General features: G+C 46.9%; 1 protein-coding gene across 6 annotated transcripts in view; it reads left to right on the plus strand.

The window, feature by feature from the left end:
- The window catches only part of Bap60 (Brahma-associated protein 60), a 163,794-nt gene that overhangs the window by 91,250 nt on the left and 49,125 nt on the right, over window positions 1-23,419 (plus strand). For all 6 annotated transcript variants that reach the window (XM_055075767.2, XM_050186811.3, XM_055075771.2 and 3 more), the window contains 3 exons: window positions 494-753; window positions 22,317-22,371; window positions 23,204-23,284. In XM_055075767.2, the coding sequence (XP_054931742.2) occupies window positions 494-753; window positions 22,317-22,371; window positions 23,204-23,284 (396 nt within the window). The remainder of the gene's footprint in view (window positions 1-493; window positions 754-22,316; window positions 22,372-23,203; window positions 23,285-23,419) is intronic.

Genomic DNA, 23,419 nt, shown 5'->3' on the forward strand with positions numbered 1-23,419 from the left:
CTTACTAGAGAGTGACAGCATCGGGCGGTATGGTTTCAGCCCGTCTTGACATGAAACATACTTCTGCATCACTCGGGGAATTTTGCAAAGGCACTCAAGGAAAACCTGGAAAGCTCAGGGAATTTGGAAATGTCAACTTGGTAGACACCCTGATCAACGTCCTTGCTTACATAAAATGCTTCAGCTATTTCTGTAGTACAGTTATCCTTGTAAGTTTGCTCAAACACTGCAATCACGCCAGGTTTTGAGCAATATGCTAACAAATATGAACTGTAATCTACTGTTAAGCTACTGGGATGCTCATAGAGGTGTACTTCGGTGTAGTCTGGCCTAGGTATGCTTTGTTACAGCACAAAGGAATGCTGCAAGCAGTATTGTGTCTACACCCTAAATAATTTCTGTGTTTTACATCACAACCTTGGTTGGGGCTTTTTCCTTGTCAAAACAAGTTGCAGGAGCTCTGCCCCATGATTTAAATGCCCTGTTGTTGCAGCCCCTGCAGTTCAAGCTGGACCCTCGGCTGGCCCGTCTGTTAGGGATCCACACACAGACGCGGCCGGTGATCATTGCCGCCCTGTGGCAGTACGTCAAGACCCATCGGCTGCAGGACCCACACGAGCGGGAGCACATCAATTGCGACAAGTACCTCGAGCAGATCTTCCAGTGCCAGCGCATGAAGTTTGCCGAGATCCCCCAGCGCTTGCACCAGCTGCTGCACCCACCAGATCCCATTGTCATCAACCATGTGATCAGGTGGGTATGCAGCACTACAGTCGAACCCGACTATATCGAACCCGTTTACATCGAATTATTCTATATATCGAACAATTCCTGGTCACGGTATAGTTACAATGAGTATAAATAGCAAAAATTACGCTTACATCGAACAAATATTGCAATGACTCCCGATATATCGAACACCAAGCGGTGGAAAAGTGCCCCCAGAAGTTGGCTTTCCCTCGCGGTAGTGGGGAAACCCGGCGGCGAGGCTCCATCAAACCGCTCTCCCTACCGTGACCGCGCTGCCTCGGGCTGTTCGGGCGAGCAGTCGACACTCCCCCTGTCGCGCATAGTGGAGTATATTAGGCTACAGCCTCCCTCTTTCTCTATCATCTTTCAATTCCCATTCCCTCTCCCCTGACGACGCTTCGCCGTGCTCCCTCACGGGTTGCAGAATCAAGCGTCCTTCTTTTTTTTAGATCACTATCTATCGACACTCCCCAGCAAAAAATGATCCTGGCCTGCCTACAGCGCTTGCTCAGACAGCCAATCAGAGGTTCTTGTGCCCTCTTCGTGCAAGATGGCGAAAGTGCGAGTTGTCTGGCTGCTTTTCTGGTTTATCGTGTTTGCGCCTTGTGGGCCTTCTCCCACAGTGTTGCCGTGATGAAGCGGCAGAATTCGCCTTTCGTCGTAAAGCTCGAAATCATAAATTGCGTCGAACGCGATTAGAAGTTGGATGTCCCCGCAGCCTGCAAGATTCCGAGGAGCACTCTCGGCACGATTAGGGCTAAAGTGGCCAGACTCGCAACCCGGTGCCCATGGCGCCCGACGCGTACGCATGGCCGTGTACGAGTGGTTCATCATATGTGCCGGTTTCCGCGTGCTCGGTGATGACTGCAAATTCTGATGAATGCGACGAAGCATTTGCTGGTTTTGCCGAAATTTGGAGCGAGCTGTCAAAATTTCCGGGACATTCCAATCAACGGTGGACGAGTTTGTTAGTGCAGATGATGGTGTCGCGACTACGGGAGAGCCCGGAAACGAAGACTACATCGCCGACATCGTACCGAGCACAAATGAAAGTAGGCACATTGGGGAAAGCAACGACGGTCCTTTGCCCATATCCTCCGAAGTGATCGGTGCACTCGCATTAGTCCGGTGCTTCTGCGCGAATGCGGAAGGTTGCGGCCTCAGCTGCTCCGACTCCTTGGACAACGTGGGGAAGTGCGTGCGTCGCAGGCAGCGAAATTGCCCAAGCAGAAGAAAATGCAGGACTAATTTATGCAAAACTAAGCTAGTTTTGCCAATAAAGTGATTTTATAAATGGGATATGCTTTTATGACATCCAATTATTTAGCATGCTTATATCGAATTATGCTCTATATCGAACTGATAGGCATTTTTTTGCGAGTTCGATATAGCCGGGTTTAACTGTACTGCTACTTGGCCTGAAACCTGACTGTTTAGCTTTCCTCGAGTAAGCTCTCCGTGAAAAGCCCTGGTTAGTCTTGCAATAATGTTTACTCACATGTGATGGCGTAGAGGTAGAGCATCCACCTCATGTGCAAGAGGACCGTGGCTTGAACCCGGGTGCCGCGCAATTTCTTACCGGATTAAAAAAATAAATACGCGTGTTGATAAAATTGCATAAATAGGCCTGGAGTGCGGCCTGATCCCAGTGACCAGAACCGGTAACGCACTCCTTCACCAGAGCAGGATTGGCCACCCTGCTACAGTACTTGACCACAACCTCCTATATGAATACAACAATCAAACCCCGGCCCTCAGTCCCCAGCAGCTGCGAAGCAACTGACCACGGCGGCGGTCAGACCTGCGACGCAGCAGAGGGTGCTAAGAATTCCTGGTTCCGGACAGGTCGCCATTGGAATCTGAACCTGGCAACCTTTAACGCTAGAATGTTATCTAGTGAGGCGAGTCTAGCAGTGCTATTGGAGGAATTAGAGGGCAGTAAATGGGATACAATAGGGCTCAGTGAAGTTAGGAGGACGAAAGAAGCATATACAGTGCTAAAAAGCGGGCACGTCCTGCGCTACAGGGGCTTAGCGGAGAGACGAAACCTAGGAGTCGGATTCCTGATTAATAAGAATATAGCTGGTAACATAGAGGAATTCTATAGCATTAACGAGAGGGTGGCAGGTCTTGTTGTGAAACTTAATAAGAGGTACAAATTGAAGGTCGTACAGGTCTACGCCCCTACAGCCAGTCATGATGACCAGGAAGTCGAAAGCTTCTATGAAGACGTGGCATCGGCGATGGGTAGAGTGAAAACAAAATACACTATACTGATGGGCGACTTGAATGCCAAGGTAGGCAAGGAGCAGGCTGGAGACAAGGCAGTGGGGGAATATGGCATAGGCACTAGGAATAGCAGGGGAGAGTTATTAGTAAAATTTGCTGAACGGAATAATTTGCGGATAATGAATACCCTTTTTCCGTAAGCGGGATAGCCAAAAGTGGACGTGGAGGAACCCGAATGGCGAGACTAGAAATGAAATAGACTTCATACTCTGCGCTAACCCTGGCATCATACAAAATGTGGACGTGCTCAGCAAGGTGCGCTGCAGTGACCATAGGATGGTAAGAACTTGAATTAGCCTAGACCTGAGGAGGGAACGGAAGAAACTGGCACATAAGAAGCCGATCAATGAGTTAGCGGTAAGAGGGAAAATAGAGGAATTCCAGATCAAGCTACAGAACAGGTATTCGGCTTTAACTCAGGAAGAGGACCTTAGTGTTGAAGCAATGAACGACAATCTTGTGGGCATCATTAAGGAGTGTGCAATAGAAGTCGGTGGTAACTCCGTTAGACAGGATACCAGTAAGCTATCGCAGGAGACGAAAGATCTGATTAAGAAACGTCAATGTATGAAAGCCTCTAACCCTACAGCTAAATAGAACTGGCAAACTTTTCCAAGTTAATCAACAAGCGTAAGACAGCCGACATAAGGAAGTATAATATGAATAGAATTGAGCATGCTCTTAGCAACGCAGGAAGCCTGAAAGCAGTGGAGCAGAAACTACGAATAGGCAAGAATCACATGTATACGTTAAGAGACAAAGCCGGCAATACCATTACTAATATGGATAAGATAGTTCAAGTGGCTGAGGAGTTCTATAGAGATTTATACAGTACCAGTGGCACCCACGACGATAATGGAAGAGGGAATAGTCCAGAGGAATTTGACATCCCACAAGTAACGCCGGAAAAAGTAAAGAAAGCTTTGGGAGCTATGCAAAGGGGGGAGGCAGCTGGGGAGGATTAGGTAACAGCAGATTTGTTGAAGGTTGGTGGGCAGATTGTTCTAGAGAAACTGGCCACCACGCAATGCCTCATGACTTCGAGCATACTGGGATCTTCGAAGAACGCCAACGTAATCTTAATACACAAGAAAGGGGACGCCAAAAACTAGAAAAATTATAGACCGATCAGCTTACTGTCCGTTGCCTACAAAGTATTTACTAAGGTAATCACAAATAGAATCAGGAACACCTTAGACTTCTGTCAACCAAAGGACCAGGCAGGATTCGTAAAGGCTACTCAACAATAGACCATATTCACACTATTAATCAGGTGATAGAGAAATGTGCGGAATATAACGAACCCTTATATATAGCTTTCATTGATTACGAGAAAGCGTTTGATTCAGTCAAAACCTCGGCAGTCATGAGTCATGTAGGCATTACGGAATCAGGGTGTAGATGAGCCGTATGTAAAAATACTGAAAGATATCTATAGCGGCTCCACAGCCACTGTAGTCCTCCATAAAGAAAGCAACAAAATCCCAATAAAGAAAGGCGTCAGGCAGGGAGATGCGATCTCTCCAATGCTACTCACAGTGTGTTTACAGGAGGTATTCAAAGACCTGGATTGGAAAGAATTGGGGATAAGAGTTAATGGAGAATATCTTATTAACTTGCGAATCGCTGATGATATTGCCTTGCTTAGTTACTCAGGGGACCAATTACAATGCATGCTCACTGACCTGGGGAGGCAAAGCAGAAGGGTGGGTGTGAAAACTAATCTGCAGAAAACTAAAGTAATGTTTAACAGTCTCGGAAGAGAACAGCAGTTTACAATAGCGAGGCACCGTAACGAGGCACTGGAAGTGGTAAGGGAATACATATACTTAGGGCAGGTAGTGACCGCGGGTCCCGATCATGAGACTGAAATAATCAGAAGAATAAGAACGGGCTGGGGTGCATTTGGCAGGAATTCTCAGATCATGAACAGCAGGCTGCCATTATCCCTCAAGAGAAAACTGTATAACAGCTGTGTCTTACCAGTACTCGCCTACGGGGCTGAAACCTGGAGGCTTACGAAAAGGGTTCTACCGTATTTACTCACGTAATGGTCGCTCGTGCGTTATTATCGCACCCGTGTAATGATCGCACCCGCGTGTTGATCGCACCCCGGTATTTTGTCGTCAAAATTGAATTTTTTTTCTTTCCCGTTTAATGATCGCACCCTGAGCTTGTCGCAGCGATATGTTGTGTGCCAAATCTAGCTAATGATGATCGTGCTTACAATTTGTTGATTGCTCTCAAATGCTACACGAACGACTCTTGAAGACATACCAGCGGTCTGCACGCACCGAACATTCGTAAGCAGATGCCCCATTTCATTCCTTTCATCACTTTCCGCACTTCCATTAAAAAAAAAAAAAAAAATACAACCAAACTTGTCTTTATTATGTGTAGGCTTTATAATGGTTGTGGTCAGCAGCAACAAAAAAGGCACCTTTCGATTCTTGTCTGCACTCACTCGTGAGCACGCAACAAATCGCGAGCGGAAACGATAGCAGCCACGTCTATACTGATATGTTAGAAGTGTACCCCATTCATACGCCGACGCTTGTAACACAGCTAAGATATTCGGCCTACCCTTAGCGGCAACCTGCCGTATTAGGATAGTAGTGAAGACAAATGCCGCAGTTTCCGCAGCATGCCCGCCATGTGTTCCTATGTCACTGGCAGCTAAGTGCGCCCATCTCTGTTTCTGTCCCCTCAAAATGGACATAGCTACGTTATTGTCGCAAACTTGCCAATATTAACAATATTACTTATTACTGATACGGAAGAAACTGTTTCAATGCGCGTAATGTACTCGCGAGAAGAAAAAGAATCGCGTTCGGCGCGTTCGGCTTGCTCCGCCGGCAGCCATTTTTGTTTTGGTATCCCGCACTACATACAGCGGCAGCCGTCTATTTGTTGACCTGTTGTCATCTCACAGCAAATGCGGATGCAAAAAATTTTTATTTTTGCGGAAAATTCAACCCGTGTAATAATCGCACCCCTGAATTTGTGTCAATTTCTTTTTTGACATAAAAGTGCCATCGTTATGCAAGTAAATACAATATTAGTGCTGTGGCGAGAAACTTTCATACTTTTACATTTAGTTGTATTAAGTGTCTGAGCCATTGACTGCACCATTCAAATACCTTATCTAGATCACGTTGCAGGTCGAGATAATCGGCATGGTTAGTAAATTTCTGGTAAACTATGCAGTCATCTGCAAACAGTCGGACAGTTGAGGAAGAAAGGCAGGTAGGAAGGTCATTAATATAAATCAAGAAGAGCAGAGGGCCCATAACGGACCCTTGCAGGAATCCAGATGTTACGGCAGAATTAGGTGAAGAGAAGTCATTAGCCGTCACATTTAGAATTATGGGTTTTTGCGTGCCAAAACCACTTTCTTATTATGAGGCACGCCATAGTGGAGGACTCCAGAAATTTCGACCACCTGGGGTTCTTTAGCGTGCACCTAAATCTAAACCCGCGAGTGCTTTCGCATTTGGCCCCCATCGAAGTGCAGCCGCCGTGGCCGGGATACTGACTACGGTTAGAGAGAAATTCCTTAATCCATGCAAGTACAAGCCGATTCCAGAGTCTTGCTCACCTCGAGTACTCCTCTGGGCACTCTTCCTGTCGGGCTATGATTTGGTGTTGAAGTACAGACCTGGTGGCCACATTCCGCATACCGATGCACTGAGCCGGCTTCAGCTGAGTTCGAAGCCAAGAAACCACCGGAGATCTTTATGCTCCAAGGGTGTTACCCCAGAGCATTGTCAGTGCAAGCTATTGCAGCTGCTACGAGCAAAGCCCCGTGGCTGTCCTCGTGAAGCGCTATGGGCTGGTAAGGGGATTCTCTGGGAAACAGTGGAAAGAGTATGCCACTCGCCTTCATGAAATGAGTGTCCAGAGTGGCTGCGTTCTGCTAGGAAGCAGGGTGGTTGTGCCCGCGTCCTTGTAGGCCAACACGCTACGACTGCTACATGAAGGGCATCCAGGAATTGTGAAAATGAATGCAGTGGTCCATAGCCATGTCTGGTGGCCAGCCGTGGAAGATGACGTCACAGCAGTGGTACAAACGTGCCGCACCTGCCAAGAAAATCAGCGATCACTGAGACGGGCACCGACCAAGCCATGACCGTTCCATGAGAGGCCATGGTCCCAAATTCATGTAGACTATGCCGGACCATTGAAGAATGCTTACTTATTCATAGCAGTCGACGCATACTCGAAGTGGATAGAAGTATTCCTCGTATCCAACCGTCGGTTGCATACCATTGGCTGCCTGCGAAAAATGTTCGCTGGGCATGAACTCCCTGATGTAGTCGTATCCGACAATTGCCCAGGGTTTGCGAGTGAAGAATACAAGATCTTATTGCATAGAAACAGCATTCTACAAATTCTTGTACCACCGTACCACCCAGCCTCTGGTAGAGCAGCGGAGCGTGCGGTACTGACCATTAAGCAGAAGCTAAAGAAAGCGTAATCAGGGGATTATTTGCACGTGCAGATAGCCAGAATTTCGCTTGCATACCGGACAACACCTCGTGAAGTGACCGGGTGTAGCTCTGCTGAGCTTCTCATGGGCGGAAATTGAAAACGTTGCTGGATTTACTATGGCCTGATTTATGGACCACAGTGATGTCCCAACAGATCTCTCAGTCTCTGGGTAAACAGAAGATTGGCAGGAGCCGTACCCACTCCACCAGGAACGACTGTTTTTGCTCGCAATTTTCGTCCAGGTCCTGCCTGGGTGCCGGGCAATGGTGGAAGTGAACAAAGGTTTTGCGGCGGTGCTAAGACTGCCAGATGGCCGCCAGTGGGCAAGGCACCACGATCATGTGCGGGCGGTATCGTGGCAGCCCGAGCTGTCAGAATATCTTGGGGGACCCCGAACGAACCGTCCGGATGTTCCAAGCGCGGAGCCGCTCCGGTTGTGCCTTTGGAAACTGTGGGTGCTGCCGCGGGTGCTGCCACGGACGACGCCCCAGCATGGGCCACCAGTACCACCGCAACTACGGGTGTTTCATCTAGTGAATTGAATGGCGCATGTGTCTCCAGTGATCCCAGTAGTTGTGCCCTGAAGGACCCCCCCGAAGCCAGAGGTCTCCCCTGACGCCCTGAAGCCAGTGGTTCCCCTTCAGACTCCTCTTCGCCGCAGCTCGTGCATGCGGAAACCAGTTATGCAATGTGTGCCCCAGTAATCAATCTGAACTTTGTGCATGCACATTATGGTGCATGTTCTGTTTCTTGTGTTTTTGTTTGTTTGATTTTGTTTTTCTTCGTTTGTTAAAGGTGGAAGGAATGTTGTGTTGTTGCCATCGGCCTGTGTAATTTGCTTTGCAACTATTGAAATAAACGTGCTGCCGGCTGGGTAGGCCAGTCGGCATTTGCACCGAGCCTCGCGCATGCGCTGTCTGGGCAGAACACGACAGGGTCCAAATGCACATGTTCCTTTCTTCATTGTACGCATGCACACGCTGAAGTCTGTAGTTTGACGGTAGCTCGTCTGATCGGGATGATGCATACTTAAGGGGGGGATGCGGGGATCAACTCGAGGAAAACGAACCAAAAATCTTTTTTTAGAAAGTTAAAGATTTCGAATCTTTGACGCCTTTTCAATAGTTTCTCCAAGTATTTTCGCTGAGAACGACAGCTAAGTAGCACAAATAAGAATATACAAAGGCAATACGGCGAAAATTTTACGAGAATCGGCGGAAAAGTTGTGGTTTTCGAGGCGTCCCTAGCTCCGGAACAGCAGTACGTAGCGCGGCCATGCTGGTACCGTTGAAAAGTGTGCCTCTTCGCCTTTCGACACCTCTCTCGTTTCCTGATAGAGAGAAGAGCAAGCATAAAAAAATTAAAGGTCTGAAGGTCGTGGAACTGCTTGTCGCGGCCACCTATTGGCTTGCTTCGTCACGTGTGTTCTACGAGCCTCCCCATTGGCTGGGTCTGGAAGCGAGCCGCTGCGGCGTCTGCTTCTCCCGTTTCTTCGCGCGCTAGCCACTGCCCCTTTGTTTACGCGTTGGATATTCGAGGTACGCTGCTGCTTCATCGCTTTATTCGGATTTGAGTTTTATTTTGAGCTTTCGAGCATGACTGAGCAGACGGGAACGACGAAATTCGGGACCAAGCACCGCTTTAGCAGCCGCAAGCACAAGCCACCTAACATCCGAAGGATAAGTAGTTCTAGCATAAATGTGTCCATGCACGAGCTTGCAAGAGAGACTGCCAATGCATTGCCGGGCTGTTACTGCCTTGAGTTCCATTGGTGATGATACTGAACTGATAATGGCCTTTTTGGATGCTTCCGTGCCTGCGACGACCTGTGAATGCTCCGTAACGTACCCCGATTGCACCACCGCCGTCATCGAGATGAACGATGAAAGTGCAGTCCAAGCGCATGCGTCTGCTGACCGTGAAGGCGAACAGTGCACCAGCAACGGTCGCACCATACAATCGCATCTTGAGCCGGAGCAGTTGGAAATGACCGCCGTCACTGTCCGTGCGTCACTTGGCTCTGAGCCAACAACCGAACGGAAGGCAGGGTTGACGGCTGGAGGAGCATGCTCGGTGGCGACGGACTCAAGTGAGTTTTTGCTTGTGCAAGTTGCCACAGTGAATGCACTTTTTGGCAAGACACTGTCATCAGTGCTTCCATCCGAGGATAGCGGTAATGCCGGAAACCAGGCTTGGCCTTGCCGTGAAAATGGTTTTACATTGCTCAGCATGCGGTGCTTCTGAAACACAGTGGTCTTCACCAAGAGAAGAAGGAAGCCGGCCCTTTAAAGTGAACCTAAGGTCCATGCAAGCAATCAAGAGCATAGGGAAGGGTGCCACTGCCCTTACAGTCCTTTGGTCTGTGATGAACGTTTCGTACAGGGGGCTGCATCAGAAGACATTTCAGGGGCACCTGAAAGCTAAATGCAGGCCTGCTGCAAGCAAATCTGTAACAAACATGTGCACTGATGCTGTTGCAGCTGTGAAAAGAGTCTATACCGAAATGGATTTGACATTCTCAAAGAACATCACAGTCATTCATGATGGCACCTGGATATCCCGGGGTCACAGTAGCCACATTAGTGTAGGGGCTGTAATTGAATTTTACAGGGGCTTGGTACTGGCCTTCGTAGTCCTCTCCAACTACTGTCATGGGTGCACATTGGGGCCAAAGCCAGGTGACAGTGACTATGATGTGTGGAGGCCAAACTGTGAATTGTAGAAACGCTGCAAAAGGGGTTTCTCTGAGTTTTCGCATCACAGAATTGTGTTGTCTCATATAAACAAGTTACAATTCGAGAGCTATAATGTCTGTAGGTTGTGTGTAAGACACAGTTTGTGAATTTTCCACGTATTTTAGCTGAGAAATTCAGTTAGTTCAGTAAACTCCTTGCGTCACATGGAGGATCTGGGGATGTTTCGTTCGAAAATATTCTTGCCAAAACGACATCCAATGCCATAACCAGATTTTCTGTGACACAAGCTCCTTAGCACTATCGCATTAAAATTCTGAGCAAGCGCCCCCTTCAAGCAAGTCAAATTTACCAACAAAGTGTGGGGGGGGCTATCCCGAAATGACATCAAAATTCAGGATGCTGACGACAAAATTTCTCCACAAGAAAGAAAATGCAGTGGGCATGGATTTCAAATTTTATTTAACATGAACCTTATTAAGCCAAACATTTGTTAGTGCCGTTCATCACTCTCAAAATCATCAGAAGACTCCTCAGGGTCGATCACAAAAAAGTTTGCATATTCCGCTTAAAGTCCACGATCAAACATTTAGCACTAACAAGAGTTATGATACAAGTCAAGCTCAGCTGCAATGCATGGCTACCGACGGCAGACAGCGAACCGCGGCTTGGCCATGCTCGCATCGCAGGTGGCGGTGCCACCAATATTGGCATGTTTTCTTCTTTGTGTGAAATTATTGTGGGGAGAGGGTAAAGCGGCAACAACGGTAACAAAATGTTGATGCTTGAGAGCGTTGGCGGTTCGTTCTGAAGCATCGTTTGCTACAGATTCAAACCGAGCAGGAAAAGGCCTAGGTATGTTATCGGTGGCGAGCGATCAGCACTGCTGAGGCTGCCGGGGTGCCAGAGCGTAGCCGTGATCTGGCGCCAAGTGCCCACGTCGCTGTGGCGCAGGAAGCTCCTCTGTGCTGTGTGACAGGCAGGTCTGGCCTTTTGCCAGCAAGGCTGCTGTCGGCCAGTGGTCCATGAACTGCAAACGGCATGCAGCGAGTTGCCGTGTCGCTAACGGAGATGTGCCTTTAAAAAACAAAAGATTAAAAAAGGTCACAGGAACTTTTCGTGAACTGGATGGGATAGGCCATTGTTGCCTGGGTGTGGTGCGTGAGGAGGGCGCGGAGTGGAGGGGGGGGGGAGGTGCACTTTCCTGGAACGGTGTGAAAACTTGAAATTAGCAGTGAAGTTGGGAGGGGGCACTTGCACGGGTGGGATCCCTGCTTGGAATTTTACGGCATATATACCGTTATCGGTCATTTCTCGATGTATTCCACAACCTTTGTATTGGTACCTTATTGAATAAGTAAGATAATAAATGTAAGCTCATGAAATTTAAATATTAGTTGCTCATTCACAATGAAAAAAACTCTACTAATTAACAAAAGCCTATCAACAGAGTGCCGTTCACAGGAAGCCCTGGGTAATTTTCTTCTGGGCCACATTTAGTGGACACGTTCATATATGTAACTTAATGGTAGTTCCTGAGAAACCCATATGGGTTTCCCTGTGTCGTGCTCATTCATGCTCCCTTCCTTGGCCGCATCCATGCGTTGCAGTGAGAGCGAGCAGTGGATGCATGGCCGGTGTTTCGCACCACCACATGCAGGCTCACGCTTGCTCTCTCTCCATCTGGTGCAGCTTGTGCACAGCTAGGCGTGCGTGCACAACAGCGATCACACTGTCGCATTCTGGAGGCCATGCTTAGCTGCACCAGTCTGTGCATTACCGAGAAAAGTGGGATGGCAATAATTTACATTTTACAATACTGCAGGCCCATGGCACGAGGGGCATCTGAGAATTGTTACACCAAGCACCAGTGTAACTCAGCAGTACAGCAGTGCAGACACACACACACACACAAAAGAAATACAATGTCAAACCTGAGTTCCGTTCAATCGTGACAACACATGTTATAAGCATAGCACCGAGACTGCATATTATGATGTTTTGGTGAAATGAATCACTGCTATGCAGCATACATAGGGGCAATGCGTTTCAGCCTGCACTTGAGCGAAGGAAAAAGGAAAGCCTAAATGTGTTAGCTCGTGCTCTGAATAGGGATTCGGCACGACAATGTCTGGTTAGTCGCGATGTTGGAGATTTTATGCACGGACCGGGGTTGAAGGTGAGGTGTTCATTTTTGAGGCAAAAAAAGAAACTTTAATCTTAGGATCTTACGACAGGTAACTCAAGTTTCGGGATGTTGTGTTGCTGCATAGGAGAAGTTGGGGAATCGGTCGTACGGTTTTTGGAAAAGATGAAGCGGATGGTACGTTGACTCATTTCCAGAGCATCAATATTTTTTTTAGTGTGCCAAAGGACACGCCCGTGTTCGAGAGTAGGTCTAATGAGGCCAGCTGGGAGTTGCCGGAGTTTATACCTGAGGAAGCGTAGCTTTCAGAATGCTGATGCACATGTGTTAGAGACATGTTTATTGCAACTGAGTCTCTTAGCTATCGTCTCACCAAGGTATTTACTTAATAGATGCTGATGGTGGTGAGCCATGGTGTTAAAGCGGCGCTCTTAAATCTCTATGTCCTTTTTGTGTGTGCATTTTTAGTGTGCTGCTTCAATATCGAGGTAATAATATTCTGCTAGTGGGTGACATGACTGCAGATATGGATACACAAAATAACTTTTCTTTCTGGTGATATTGACGTACACGGTTTTGTCAGTGTTAAGCTTCATATAGCATTGTTTACACCATTGATTAATATTGCTGAGGAATGAATTCAAGAGCAACTTATCATCTATATTAGTAATTTCTTTAAATATGACACAATCGTCAGCAAATAGTCTTATTTGGACAGTCAGGGACCATGTTAGAAATATCATTAATGTATACCTAAAAAGCAAGGGTCCCAGAACACTTCCTTGTGGAACACAAGATGCAATCGGAAGTTCAGATCGATAGTGACCTATTATACTGACAAATTGTGTGTGATTTCACAGATAAGCTTAAATTCAAAATGAGCATATGTTGAATTTTGCTCAAGAAAAAATTCTTACTTGTTGGTGACTTTAATCGGCCAGATGTAGATTGGGACAATCATTTTGCCTCTCGTGATAATGGCACACATTTTCAGTGTATACTTGACATAAAGTTGTGCAAAAACCTGTAGCAAATTTTCAAGCAACCTACACGTGTTCAAAGTAGCTCATTCTCAATACTTGATCTTATTTTGTAAACTGCTCTGTTGACACTTCTGCATCAGGTGAACGTTCTGACCGCTACACAGTGAAGTGTTTATGTCCCTTAGAAGTGTGTAGTAGTGCTCTTGTAGAAACGGTTCTTGTCAAGAATTTTTTCCATGGAAATGACGGAAAGTGTTTTAGAATACCTTTACCCAAGTCTTAGCAGTTCTCGCAGGACAGACTGCTTAGGTTTAAACAATTACACCTGTACTGCATCGACAATTTTGTACTATATAAAACAAAAAAGACAGCGAAAAAAGAACCTTGGATAACACGTGATATCTTACGCCCAAAAAAGGAAACTCAAGCATTCAAGATGGCGAGATGCCTCTAACAGTGTTATCCAATCAAATCTGTCACTCCTGAACCAGTCTGTCAGCAGCGATAAACGAAACTGCTTTCAGCATACCCTCCTGAACTCTATTCAAACAGCTCCTGAAAATCTTTGCTCACACTTGTGCCGAAAAAAAAAAAAAAGAAGGCATTGATCGAATAATGCATGGCAGCGCCCTCATTACAGACAAACAAAGCATGCATTTCAATGGGTATTTTCTGAGCATTTTTTCTAATGTTCAGGATGGCACATGCATCGATCGCCCATCATATCGCCTTGACTCTGGCATTATCTCATTATCTGGTGTCGTGCCTATGCTTCTGAATTTAAAAGCTTCACAACATTCCAAATGTGTTGTTACGTTGATGCACTCAGATTGTCGCTAATTTTTTCCCAGTCTTTCGGGCTTCCCTTTGCTCATCTAATGTTCCCAGTGATTGGCGACGACGGCGTTTCGGTGCTTGCCGAAGGCCCCTGTGATGGTGTGTCATTCAGAGTGCTTCGCTAGGCATGCCTCGCGTCTGCTATTGTGGTCTACAGTCATAAATGGCTCCGTCAGTCTCCAGGTGAAAATGCCCGACATTGGAGAAGAAAGTTCTGCTGTTAAAAGAAGTCGAAAAAGGCGGCCAGCTGAAAACTGGCATCGCAAAAGAATGCGACATACCACCGTCTTTGTAGCAATTGCTACGATTGGGTGGAGGTCTCATTTTCCCTTCATTAATTACTTCCCTCCACCTTGCGGGTTTCTGCACAACTATTATGTCAAACTCTTGCCTTTGCTTTGAGTTGTCGATAAATTCGACTTCACCCTACCATCTGCTAGCCGCCTGGTTAGCTCAGATGGTAGAGCGGCTGCCCCAAAAAGGCGGTGGTCACGGGTTCGAGTCCCGGACAGGACGAATTTTTCTTCAGCTGCGAGGCTTTCCTTTTGAGGAACCCGTATGGGTTTCTTTTGTAGCGATTGCTACGATTGGGTTGATGTCTAATTTTTCCTTCATTAAATACCACCGTCTACTTTATCAACTGTATTGAAAAACAAGGAAGTTGTGCTGGATCTTGTGTGATGCCAGGGTTAGCGCAGAGTAGAAAGTCAATTTTATTTCTAGTCTCGCCATTCGGGCTCCTCCACGTCCACTTTGGCTATCCCGTTTGCGGAAGAAGGTATTCATTATCTGCATATTATTCTGTTCTGCAAACTCTACTAATAACTCTCCCCTGCTATTCCTAGAGCCTATGCCATATTTCCCCACTGACTTGTCTCCAGCCTGCTTCTTGCCTACCGTGGCATTGAAGTCGCCCATCGGTACAGTGTATTTTGTTTTGACTTTATCCATCGCCGATTCCACGTCTTCATAGAAGCTTTCGACTTCCTGGTCATCATGACTGGATGTAGGGGCGTAGCCCTGTACGACCTTCAATTTGTACCTCTTATTAAGTTTCACAACAAGACTTGCCACACTCTCGCTAATGCTATAGAATTGCTGTATGTTACCAGCTATATCCTTATTAATCAGGAATCCGACTCCTAGTTCTCATCTCTCCGCTAAGCCCCGGTAGCACAGGACGTGCCCGCTTTTTAGCACTGTATATGCTTCTTTTGTCCTCCTAACTTCAGTGAGCCCTATTATATCCCATTTACTGCCCTCTAATTCCTTCAATAGCACTGCTAGACTCATCTCACTAGATAACGTTCTAGTGTTAAATTTTGCCAGGTTCAGATTACAATGGCAGCCTGTCCAGAACCAGGAATTCTTAGCACCCTCTGCTGCGTCGCAGGTCTGACCGCCGCCATGGTCAGTTACTTCGCAGCTGCTGGGGACTGAGGGCCGGGGTTTGATTGTCGTATTCATATAGGAGGTTGTGGTCAAGTACTGTACCAGGGTGGCCAATCCTGCTCTGGTGAGGGAGTGTGTTACCGGTTCTGGTCATCGGGATCAGGCCGCCCTCCAGGCCTCTTTGTGCAATTTTATCAACACGCGGATTTTTTTTTTTATTCCAGTGGTAAATTGCACGGCACAGGGATTCAAACCGCGGTCCTCTTGCACGCGAGGCGGATGCTCTACCTCTACACCACCGCTGCACTTCCCAACAATTTACTGTGTAATAAATAATTAAATAAGCATTATTAAAATTGTCTGACGGCAGGATTCGAACACAGGACCTCTAGCACAGAAGCCTGATATTGAAGCCATTAAGACAGGGACGCATGCATCTAGAAGTGATGTGAAACGCCCTTATGAATTTATGATGGGCATGCTACTGCCTTGAGACGCATGGCGTGTTTCGATTTGGCCACCTCAACAAGCTTAATCTTTGCAATTAGTAGTGATTGTGCTTGTTTGCAGCGTCTTCTGCACTTACAAGAGTATAGATTGCTCTGAAATTTATGACAATGAAGGCATATAAAGCATAATATGCAAAGCCACAAGAACGTTTGAATCCACAAGCACAAAGATCATACAAATCCATGTACTTTCCATCATTCCAATGGTGGGTCAGTGGCTGCATCGCCAAAATTCCCTCTAGTATATTGTATTAAACTCTATGGCCGGAATAGGATGTGATGATTGCAATGTTGATGCAACCTATTGAGAGTCAGGCAAATCCTGCAAGGTCGGCATGTGCAGTTAAATCTCTGAGGTGTAGTGCTGTGACCAAGGTAAGGCCTCAGGGATTACCATTCTAGCGTGCAATCTTTAAGGCTGTGGGCTTCTTCGATTTTCCACTTCTGGCTACCCGCGGGCTGCCAGAGCCAGCCAGAGCGTCTTCGTTTTTCTCGGGTTGGTCCGCCCACCACGCGACGCACTTCCGCCAGGCGTTCGTTTTGCTCTGGCTGGACGGTTCTGGCTACCCGCGGACTGCCAGAACCTGCCGGGACAATTTTGGTCTGGCTGCTCTCTGGAAGTTCTCTGGCTAGCCGATGACTAAAAGGGGCGATGGGCACTTGCTGCCATCTTTGCGGGGACTTCACAGATTGCACCGCAGGCGTTTCAGGACTTAAATTTACCTCACTCAGCCAACTTTCTACGGTCATCTTCGGATTTCCTTACTTCTAGCGTTATCTTTTTAGGGGCTAACGCTCCGTGCTGCATTGCGAAGCGGTCTGATACGAGCAGTGGTGAACCGTTTGAAGCTTTTGTGTGTCTGTCCCCTGATTGCTCCTTCGCGGCGGTGAACAGCGCGCCGCGCTCTCATGCATGCATGTTATCTGCATCGTGTTCCACGCAAGTTGTGGACGCTGATTCACACATTGCGGTACATTTTGTGTTCGTCTTTCTCTGGTGGCCTTCCTTTTCACATATCTCGCGTATGTATATCTCTCCTTTCTCAGCAGTTAGCAAAGGCTTTGCAGTTAGCCCGTGTTCGCTCCCTCTCTCCGCCGTATGCTTAGGTCCGAACCGATGTGTGTTTGAACTGCAGGCCGTTGATCTAAGAATGCACTGATTGCACTCGGTACATTAGACACACATCATCATCATCATCAGCCTGGTTACGCCCACTGCAGGGCAAAGGCCTCTCCCATACTTCTCCAACTACCCCGGTCATATACTAATTGTGGCCATGTTGTCCCTGCAAACTTCTTAATCTCATCCGCCCACCTAACTTTCTGCCGCCCTCTGCTACGCTTCCCTTCCCTTGGAATCCATTCTGTAACTCTTAATGACCATCGGTTATCTTCCCTCCTCATTACGTGTCCGGCCCATGCCCATTTCTTTTTCTTGATTTCAACTAAGATATCATTAACTCGCGTTTGTTCCCTCACCCAATCTGCTCTTTTCTTATTCTTTAACGTTACACCTATCATTCTTCTTTCCATAGCTCGTAGCGTCGTCCTCAGTAGAACCCTTTTTGTAAGCCTCCAGGTTTCTGCCCCGTACGTGAGTACTGGTAAGACACAGCTGTTATAAACTTTTCTCTTGAGCGATAATGGCAACCTGCTGTTCATGATCTGAGAATGCCTGCCAAACGCACCCCAGCCCATTCTTATTCTTCTGATTATTTCAGTCTCATGATCCGGATCCGCAGTCACTACCTGTCCTAATAGTACTACTTCCAGTGCCTCACTACCTATTGTAAACTGCTGTTCCCTTCCGAGACTGTTAAACATTACTTTAGTTTTCTACAGATTAATTTTTTGACACACCCTTCGGCTTTGCCTCTCCAGGTCAGTGAGCATGCATTGCAGTTGGTCCCCTGAGTTACTAAGCAAGGCAATATCATCAGCGAATCGCAAGTTACTAAGGTATTCTCCATTAACTCTTATCCCCAATTCTTCCCAATCCAGGTCTCTGAATACCTCCTGTAAACACGCTGTGAATAGCATCGGAGAGATCGTATCTCCCTGCCTGACGCCTTTCTTTATTGGGATTTTGTTGCTTTCTTTATGGAGGACTACGGTGGCTGTGGAGCCGCTATAGATATTTTTCAGTATTTTTACATACGGCTCGTCTACACTCTGATTTCGCAATGCCTCCATGACTGCTGAGGTTTCGACTGAATCAAACGCTTTCTCATAATCAATGAAAGCTATATAGAAAGGTTCGTTATATTCCGCACATCTTTCTATCACCTGATTGATAGCGTAAATATGGTCTATTGTTGAGTAGCCTTTACGGAATCCTGCCTGGTTCCTGTTTCTATTTGCAATTACCTTAGTAAATACTTTGTAGGCAACGGACAGTAAGCTGATCGGTCTATAATTTTTGAAGTCTTTGGCGTCCCCTTTCTTATGGATTAGGATTATGTTAGCATTCTTCCAAGATTCCGGTACGCTCGAAGTCATGAGGGATTACGTATACAGGGTGGCCCGTTTTTCTAGAACAATCTGCCCGCCATCCTTCAACAAATCTGCTGTAACCAGATCCTCCCAAGCTGCCTTCCCCCTTTGCATAGCTCCCAAGGCTTTCTTTACTTCTTCCGGCCTTACCTGTGGGATGTCGAATTCCTCTAGACTACTCTGTCTTCCATTATCATCGTGGGTTCCACTGGTACTGTATAAATCTCTATAGAACTCCTCAGCCACTTGAACTGTCTCATCCATATTAGTAATGATATTGCCGGCTTTGTCTCTTAACGCATACATCTGATTCTTGCCAATTCCTAGTTTCTTCTTCACTGCTTTTAGGCGTCCTCCGTCCCTAAGAGCATGTTCAATTCTATCCATATTATACTTCCGTATGTCAGCTGTCTTACGCTTGTTGATTAACTTCGAAAGTTCTGCCAGTTCTATTCTAGCTGTAGGGTTAGAGGCTTTCATATATTGGCGTTTCTTGATGAGATCTTTCGTCTCCTGCGATAGCTTACTGGTATCCTGTCTAATGGAGTTACCACCGACTTCTATTGCACACTCCTTAACGATGCCCACAAGATTGTCGTTCATTGCTTCAACACTAAGATCCTCTTCCTGAGTTAAAGCCGAATACCTATTCTGTAGCTTGATCTGGAATTCCTCTATTTTCCCTCTTACCGCTAACTCATTGATCGGCTTCTTATGTGCCAGTTTCTTCCGTTCCCTCCTCAGGTCTAGGCTAATTCGAGTTCTTACCATCCTATGGTCAATGAAGCGCACCTTGCCGAGCACGTCCACATATTGTATGATGCCAGGGTTAGCGCAGAGTATGAGGTCTATTTCATTTCTAGTCTCGCCGTTCGGGCTCCTCCACGTCCACTTTCGGCTATCCCGCTTGTGGAAGAAGGTATTCATTATCCGCATATTATTCTGTTCTGCAAACTCTACTAACTCTCCCCTGCTATTCCTAGTGCCTATGCCATATTCCCCCAGTGCCTTGTCTCCAGCCTGCTCCTTGCCTACCTTGGCATCGAAGTCGCCCATCAGTATGGTGTATTTTGTTTCGACTTTACACATCGCCTATTCCGCGTCTTCATAGAAGCTTTCGATTTCCTGGCCATCATGACTGGATGTAGGGGCGTAGACCTGTACAGCCTTCATTTTGTACCTCTTATTAAATTTAATAACAAGACCTGCCACCCTCTCGTTAATGCTATAGAATTCCTCTATGTTACCAGCTATGTTCTTATTAATCAGGAATCCGACCGCTAGTTCTCGTCTCTCCGCTAAGCCCCGGTAGCACAGGACGTGACCGCTTTTGAGCACTGTATATGCTTCTTTCGGCCTCCTAACTTCACTTAGCCCTATTGTATCCCATTTACTGCCCTCTAATTCCTCCAATAGCACTGCTAGACTCGCCTCACTAGATAACATTCTAGCGTTGAATGTTGCCAGGTTCAGATTCCAATGGTGGCCTGTCCGGAGCCAGGGATTCTTAGCACCCTCTGTGGCGTCGCAGGTCTGACCGCCGCTGTGGTCAGTTGCTTTGCAGCTGCTGGGGACTGAGGGCCGGGGTTTGATTGTCGTGTTCATATAGGAGGTTGTGGCCAAGTACTGCACCAGGGTGGCCAATCCTGCTCTGGTGAGGGAGTGCGTTACCGGTTCTGGTCACCGGGATCAGGCCACACTCCAGGCCTGTTTATGCAATTTTTTCAACATGCTGATTTTTTTTTTAATCCGGTGGAATATTGCGCTGCACCGGGATTCGAACCACGGACCTCTTGCACGCGAGGCGGGTGTTCTACCTCTACGCCACCGCTGGCCTAGACACACATACATTGGCTTATTGCTCTCATGATTGCGACCAATGTTGTTTTTCGTGTGAAACGTTTCGCTGGTCACAGGCGGCATGCATTTTCATGCACCAGCCGCATCTCCAGCTCCTTAGGATCAAAATGAGAAGCACCATCAGCCACAACAAACTTTCTGAAATCGAAGCCCAAGCAGGTCGGCGCGAAATTTTATGCGTATGAGACGTACCCGATAACCTGATTTTTTATGTCTCGTGATGACACAACGCCAACTCATGAATGTCGCCGGTGGGCGACGTGATCGCTGCGAGCAGGGATCCTCCAGCTATCGCTTTCGAGTATACAATCACGATTTCGTGTGTTGTCATCTGCCGCGTCGGAGGCCATGTGTTGCGCTGCGCAAGGCGAGGTTGGCCCAGTACGCATCCTGCGCCGAGTCGCGCAAAAGTGATCGTATTCCTGAATGCAACTATATATTTTCAAGCTGGCAACGCATAAATGGGCCGACTATGCTGAGCGCGAGCCGGCCTCGCCGGGCGCTGCCATGCTGGCAGCACGTTTACATTGGGCCAGCTGTAACGGTGTTCGATTTTGCAAACTTCGGGCAGGTTCGGGCTGTCTTGGGATCCCAGCCCACGTGACTTCCTGTCAGAACCGGAACTAGCTGGCCGCCATCTGGCTGCCAGCAGGCTGCCAGAACTCCGAAATTCGAAGAGGCCCTTTTTATTTATGTCTCACGTCTCTGAGGCCATACATTTTGTCTTGTTGATGTTGCCAGAACAGATAAGAGTGGGAGAGTTGGCGTATGCTACAGCCACGAAGAGAGTCCGGACGACGATCGAACGTGGAGCTGGCGGCTGTTCGAAATATCAGTCGTCATTACACATTACGATGCCGCAAAGCAGTCCGAATTATTGAGTATGTCCGAACTATCGGTGTCCAATTTATCGGTCGGCAAATGTATTGCTAAAGAATGAGACAGAGCCTCCAGCTGACATTTCCAGATGCTGTGTAGGCTTTGGGTAACCACATTTCAGAAGGCAGTCAACTTCCTCAAGAAGGCACATTTCTTGCTCTTCTGCATTGGCCTTCCTAGAAATTCGACAGTTGGCGGCAGTCACTTGGGTCCTTTCTGAAGAACAGACGTCACCTTATCTGGCAGATGAATATCCCTCACAATCACTAACCCACTCCAAACTTTCGCCTTGTTTTTTTTTTGTCTTTTTTTTTTTTGTTTCATTGAGCAGAAAGTTCAGCATGCACATCCAGAGCTGTTCGGTCATCTGGGAGGCCAATCTCTTGACAGAATGAATGTTCCTTCCAGCAAGCCAGGCAGGATATTGTGCCAAGCAAGCGGTGCAAAGATCGTTAAGCAGACGAATGTGGCATCATAGCTCCGACCTGAGAATTCTGCTCATTTGTTTCACATGTCCCCAAGATGGTAGCACCGGGCGAAAGAGGGCGCTTACTTTGGTGGGAACCAATCCATTCTTGATGCAGAAAGCGATGCTCCTTGCGCGACAGGTGTTGACGATGGTAAGTTAAATCTATTCATCAATGAAACGTGGAGATTGCACAAACATAGAAGGGCCTACTGTATTAGAAATATGGCCTAAGAACTTCTTGCTGGGCAAGTTAGTGTCAATTTATTATACTTGTTTTTAAGGTGCTAAAAAACACACAGCACACAAGAGAGGGTAATGTGTCTTCTGTAAAAATAAAGTAGTTGTGAGGATTCTCTGTCCCATTGTCCTATCTCGTGTGCTATGTGTTGTTTTTTGGTGCCTTAAAAATAGGTATAATGAATTCACACCGACTTGCCCAGCAAGAAGTTCTCTCAATATTATGAGTTCAAACTGCCAAGTCTGCATGACCTGAGCTTAAAACTTCTCTCACGCATGGTTTGCCAGTGTCGAAGGCCCAGACACCAAGAAGACGGCGTGCTATGACATAGACGTTGAAGTGGTGAGCCCTTTTTTAAACATATCTACTAAGCTTCCTATATTGCAGTGTCTGTATTTGGTAAGAACCAGTGTTTGTCTCCTTGTGTTTTACCATAATTAAGTCATTGAAATTCAACCCCTTATTTGCCTTAACAAAAGGCATTTGCATTGCTCTATAACATAGTTGTGTGGGTGGTCAGGAAATCTGAGATTATTTCTGTACCATTTTCTACCCAAAGGCAAAGTTTGTGTGTGCGTTACAAAAACTCCTCACATTATTGCCCGAGAGATATGTAATGCAATAGTATTTAGGGGATTCTATCCCATGGGCGATCTCCCATCAGACATAGGTTTTGAATGAACTCTGCTTTCCGTAAAACACACTGTGAGACAGTTTCTCTGAGAATCCCGTGAAGGTTTCATAAAGTACGATCTCATTTAGAGTTCACTTTTGTGAGAACCACAGTCTGCTACCCACACTGCTGGCATGGCCGAAGTTGCTTTCCACAAACCGATAATTCCATTCATTTGTCACAGGTGCACCTTGCCACAGTTGCGAAGGTTGTGGGTCTCGGTTGTGGGCCACATTCCAGCTTTGAATGAAATCTCGCTGTGTTTACACACACACTCGCACCTTTGGAATTTTGCTGTTGAACAAAAGGGTTGGAGCCTAGGCTTTCATATTACGGATGACTGTGTGTGCAGGTGCCCATACTGTCCCTGAAATTGTCCTGGTATACCCATCTCTAAGCATGACCTGCACACCTCCTTTTGTAATAGTGGAGTTGTTGACAGTGTGTCCGTTTTGCTAAGGCCTGCTTATCAACACTGATGTTGCCCGTTGCTGTGCGCAGGATGACCCACTGAAGGCACAAATGAACAGCTTCATCCTGTCGACAGCCAACCAGCAGGAGATCCAGGGCCTGGACAACAAGGTAGTATGTCGCTAGAAACACTTTCCAGCCATGCACTAGCACTGGGTTGCACTAGATTGCAAAAGTTGCCAAGTGAACACTCGAGCGTGGTATCGTCTTTGTGCATTCCAGCCAATAACTATTTCAGCCTCCTTA

This window comes from Dermacentor andersoni, chromosome 2 (assembly GCF_023375885.2).
Source record: "Dermacentor andersoni chromosome 2, qqDerAnde1_hic_scaffold, whole genome shotgun sequence".
NCBI lineage: Eukaryota > Metazoa > Arthropoda > Arachnida > Ixodida > Ixodidae > Dermacentor > Dermacentor andersoni.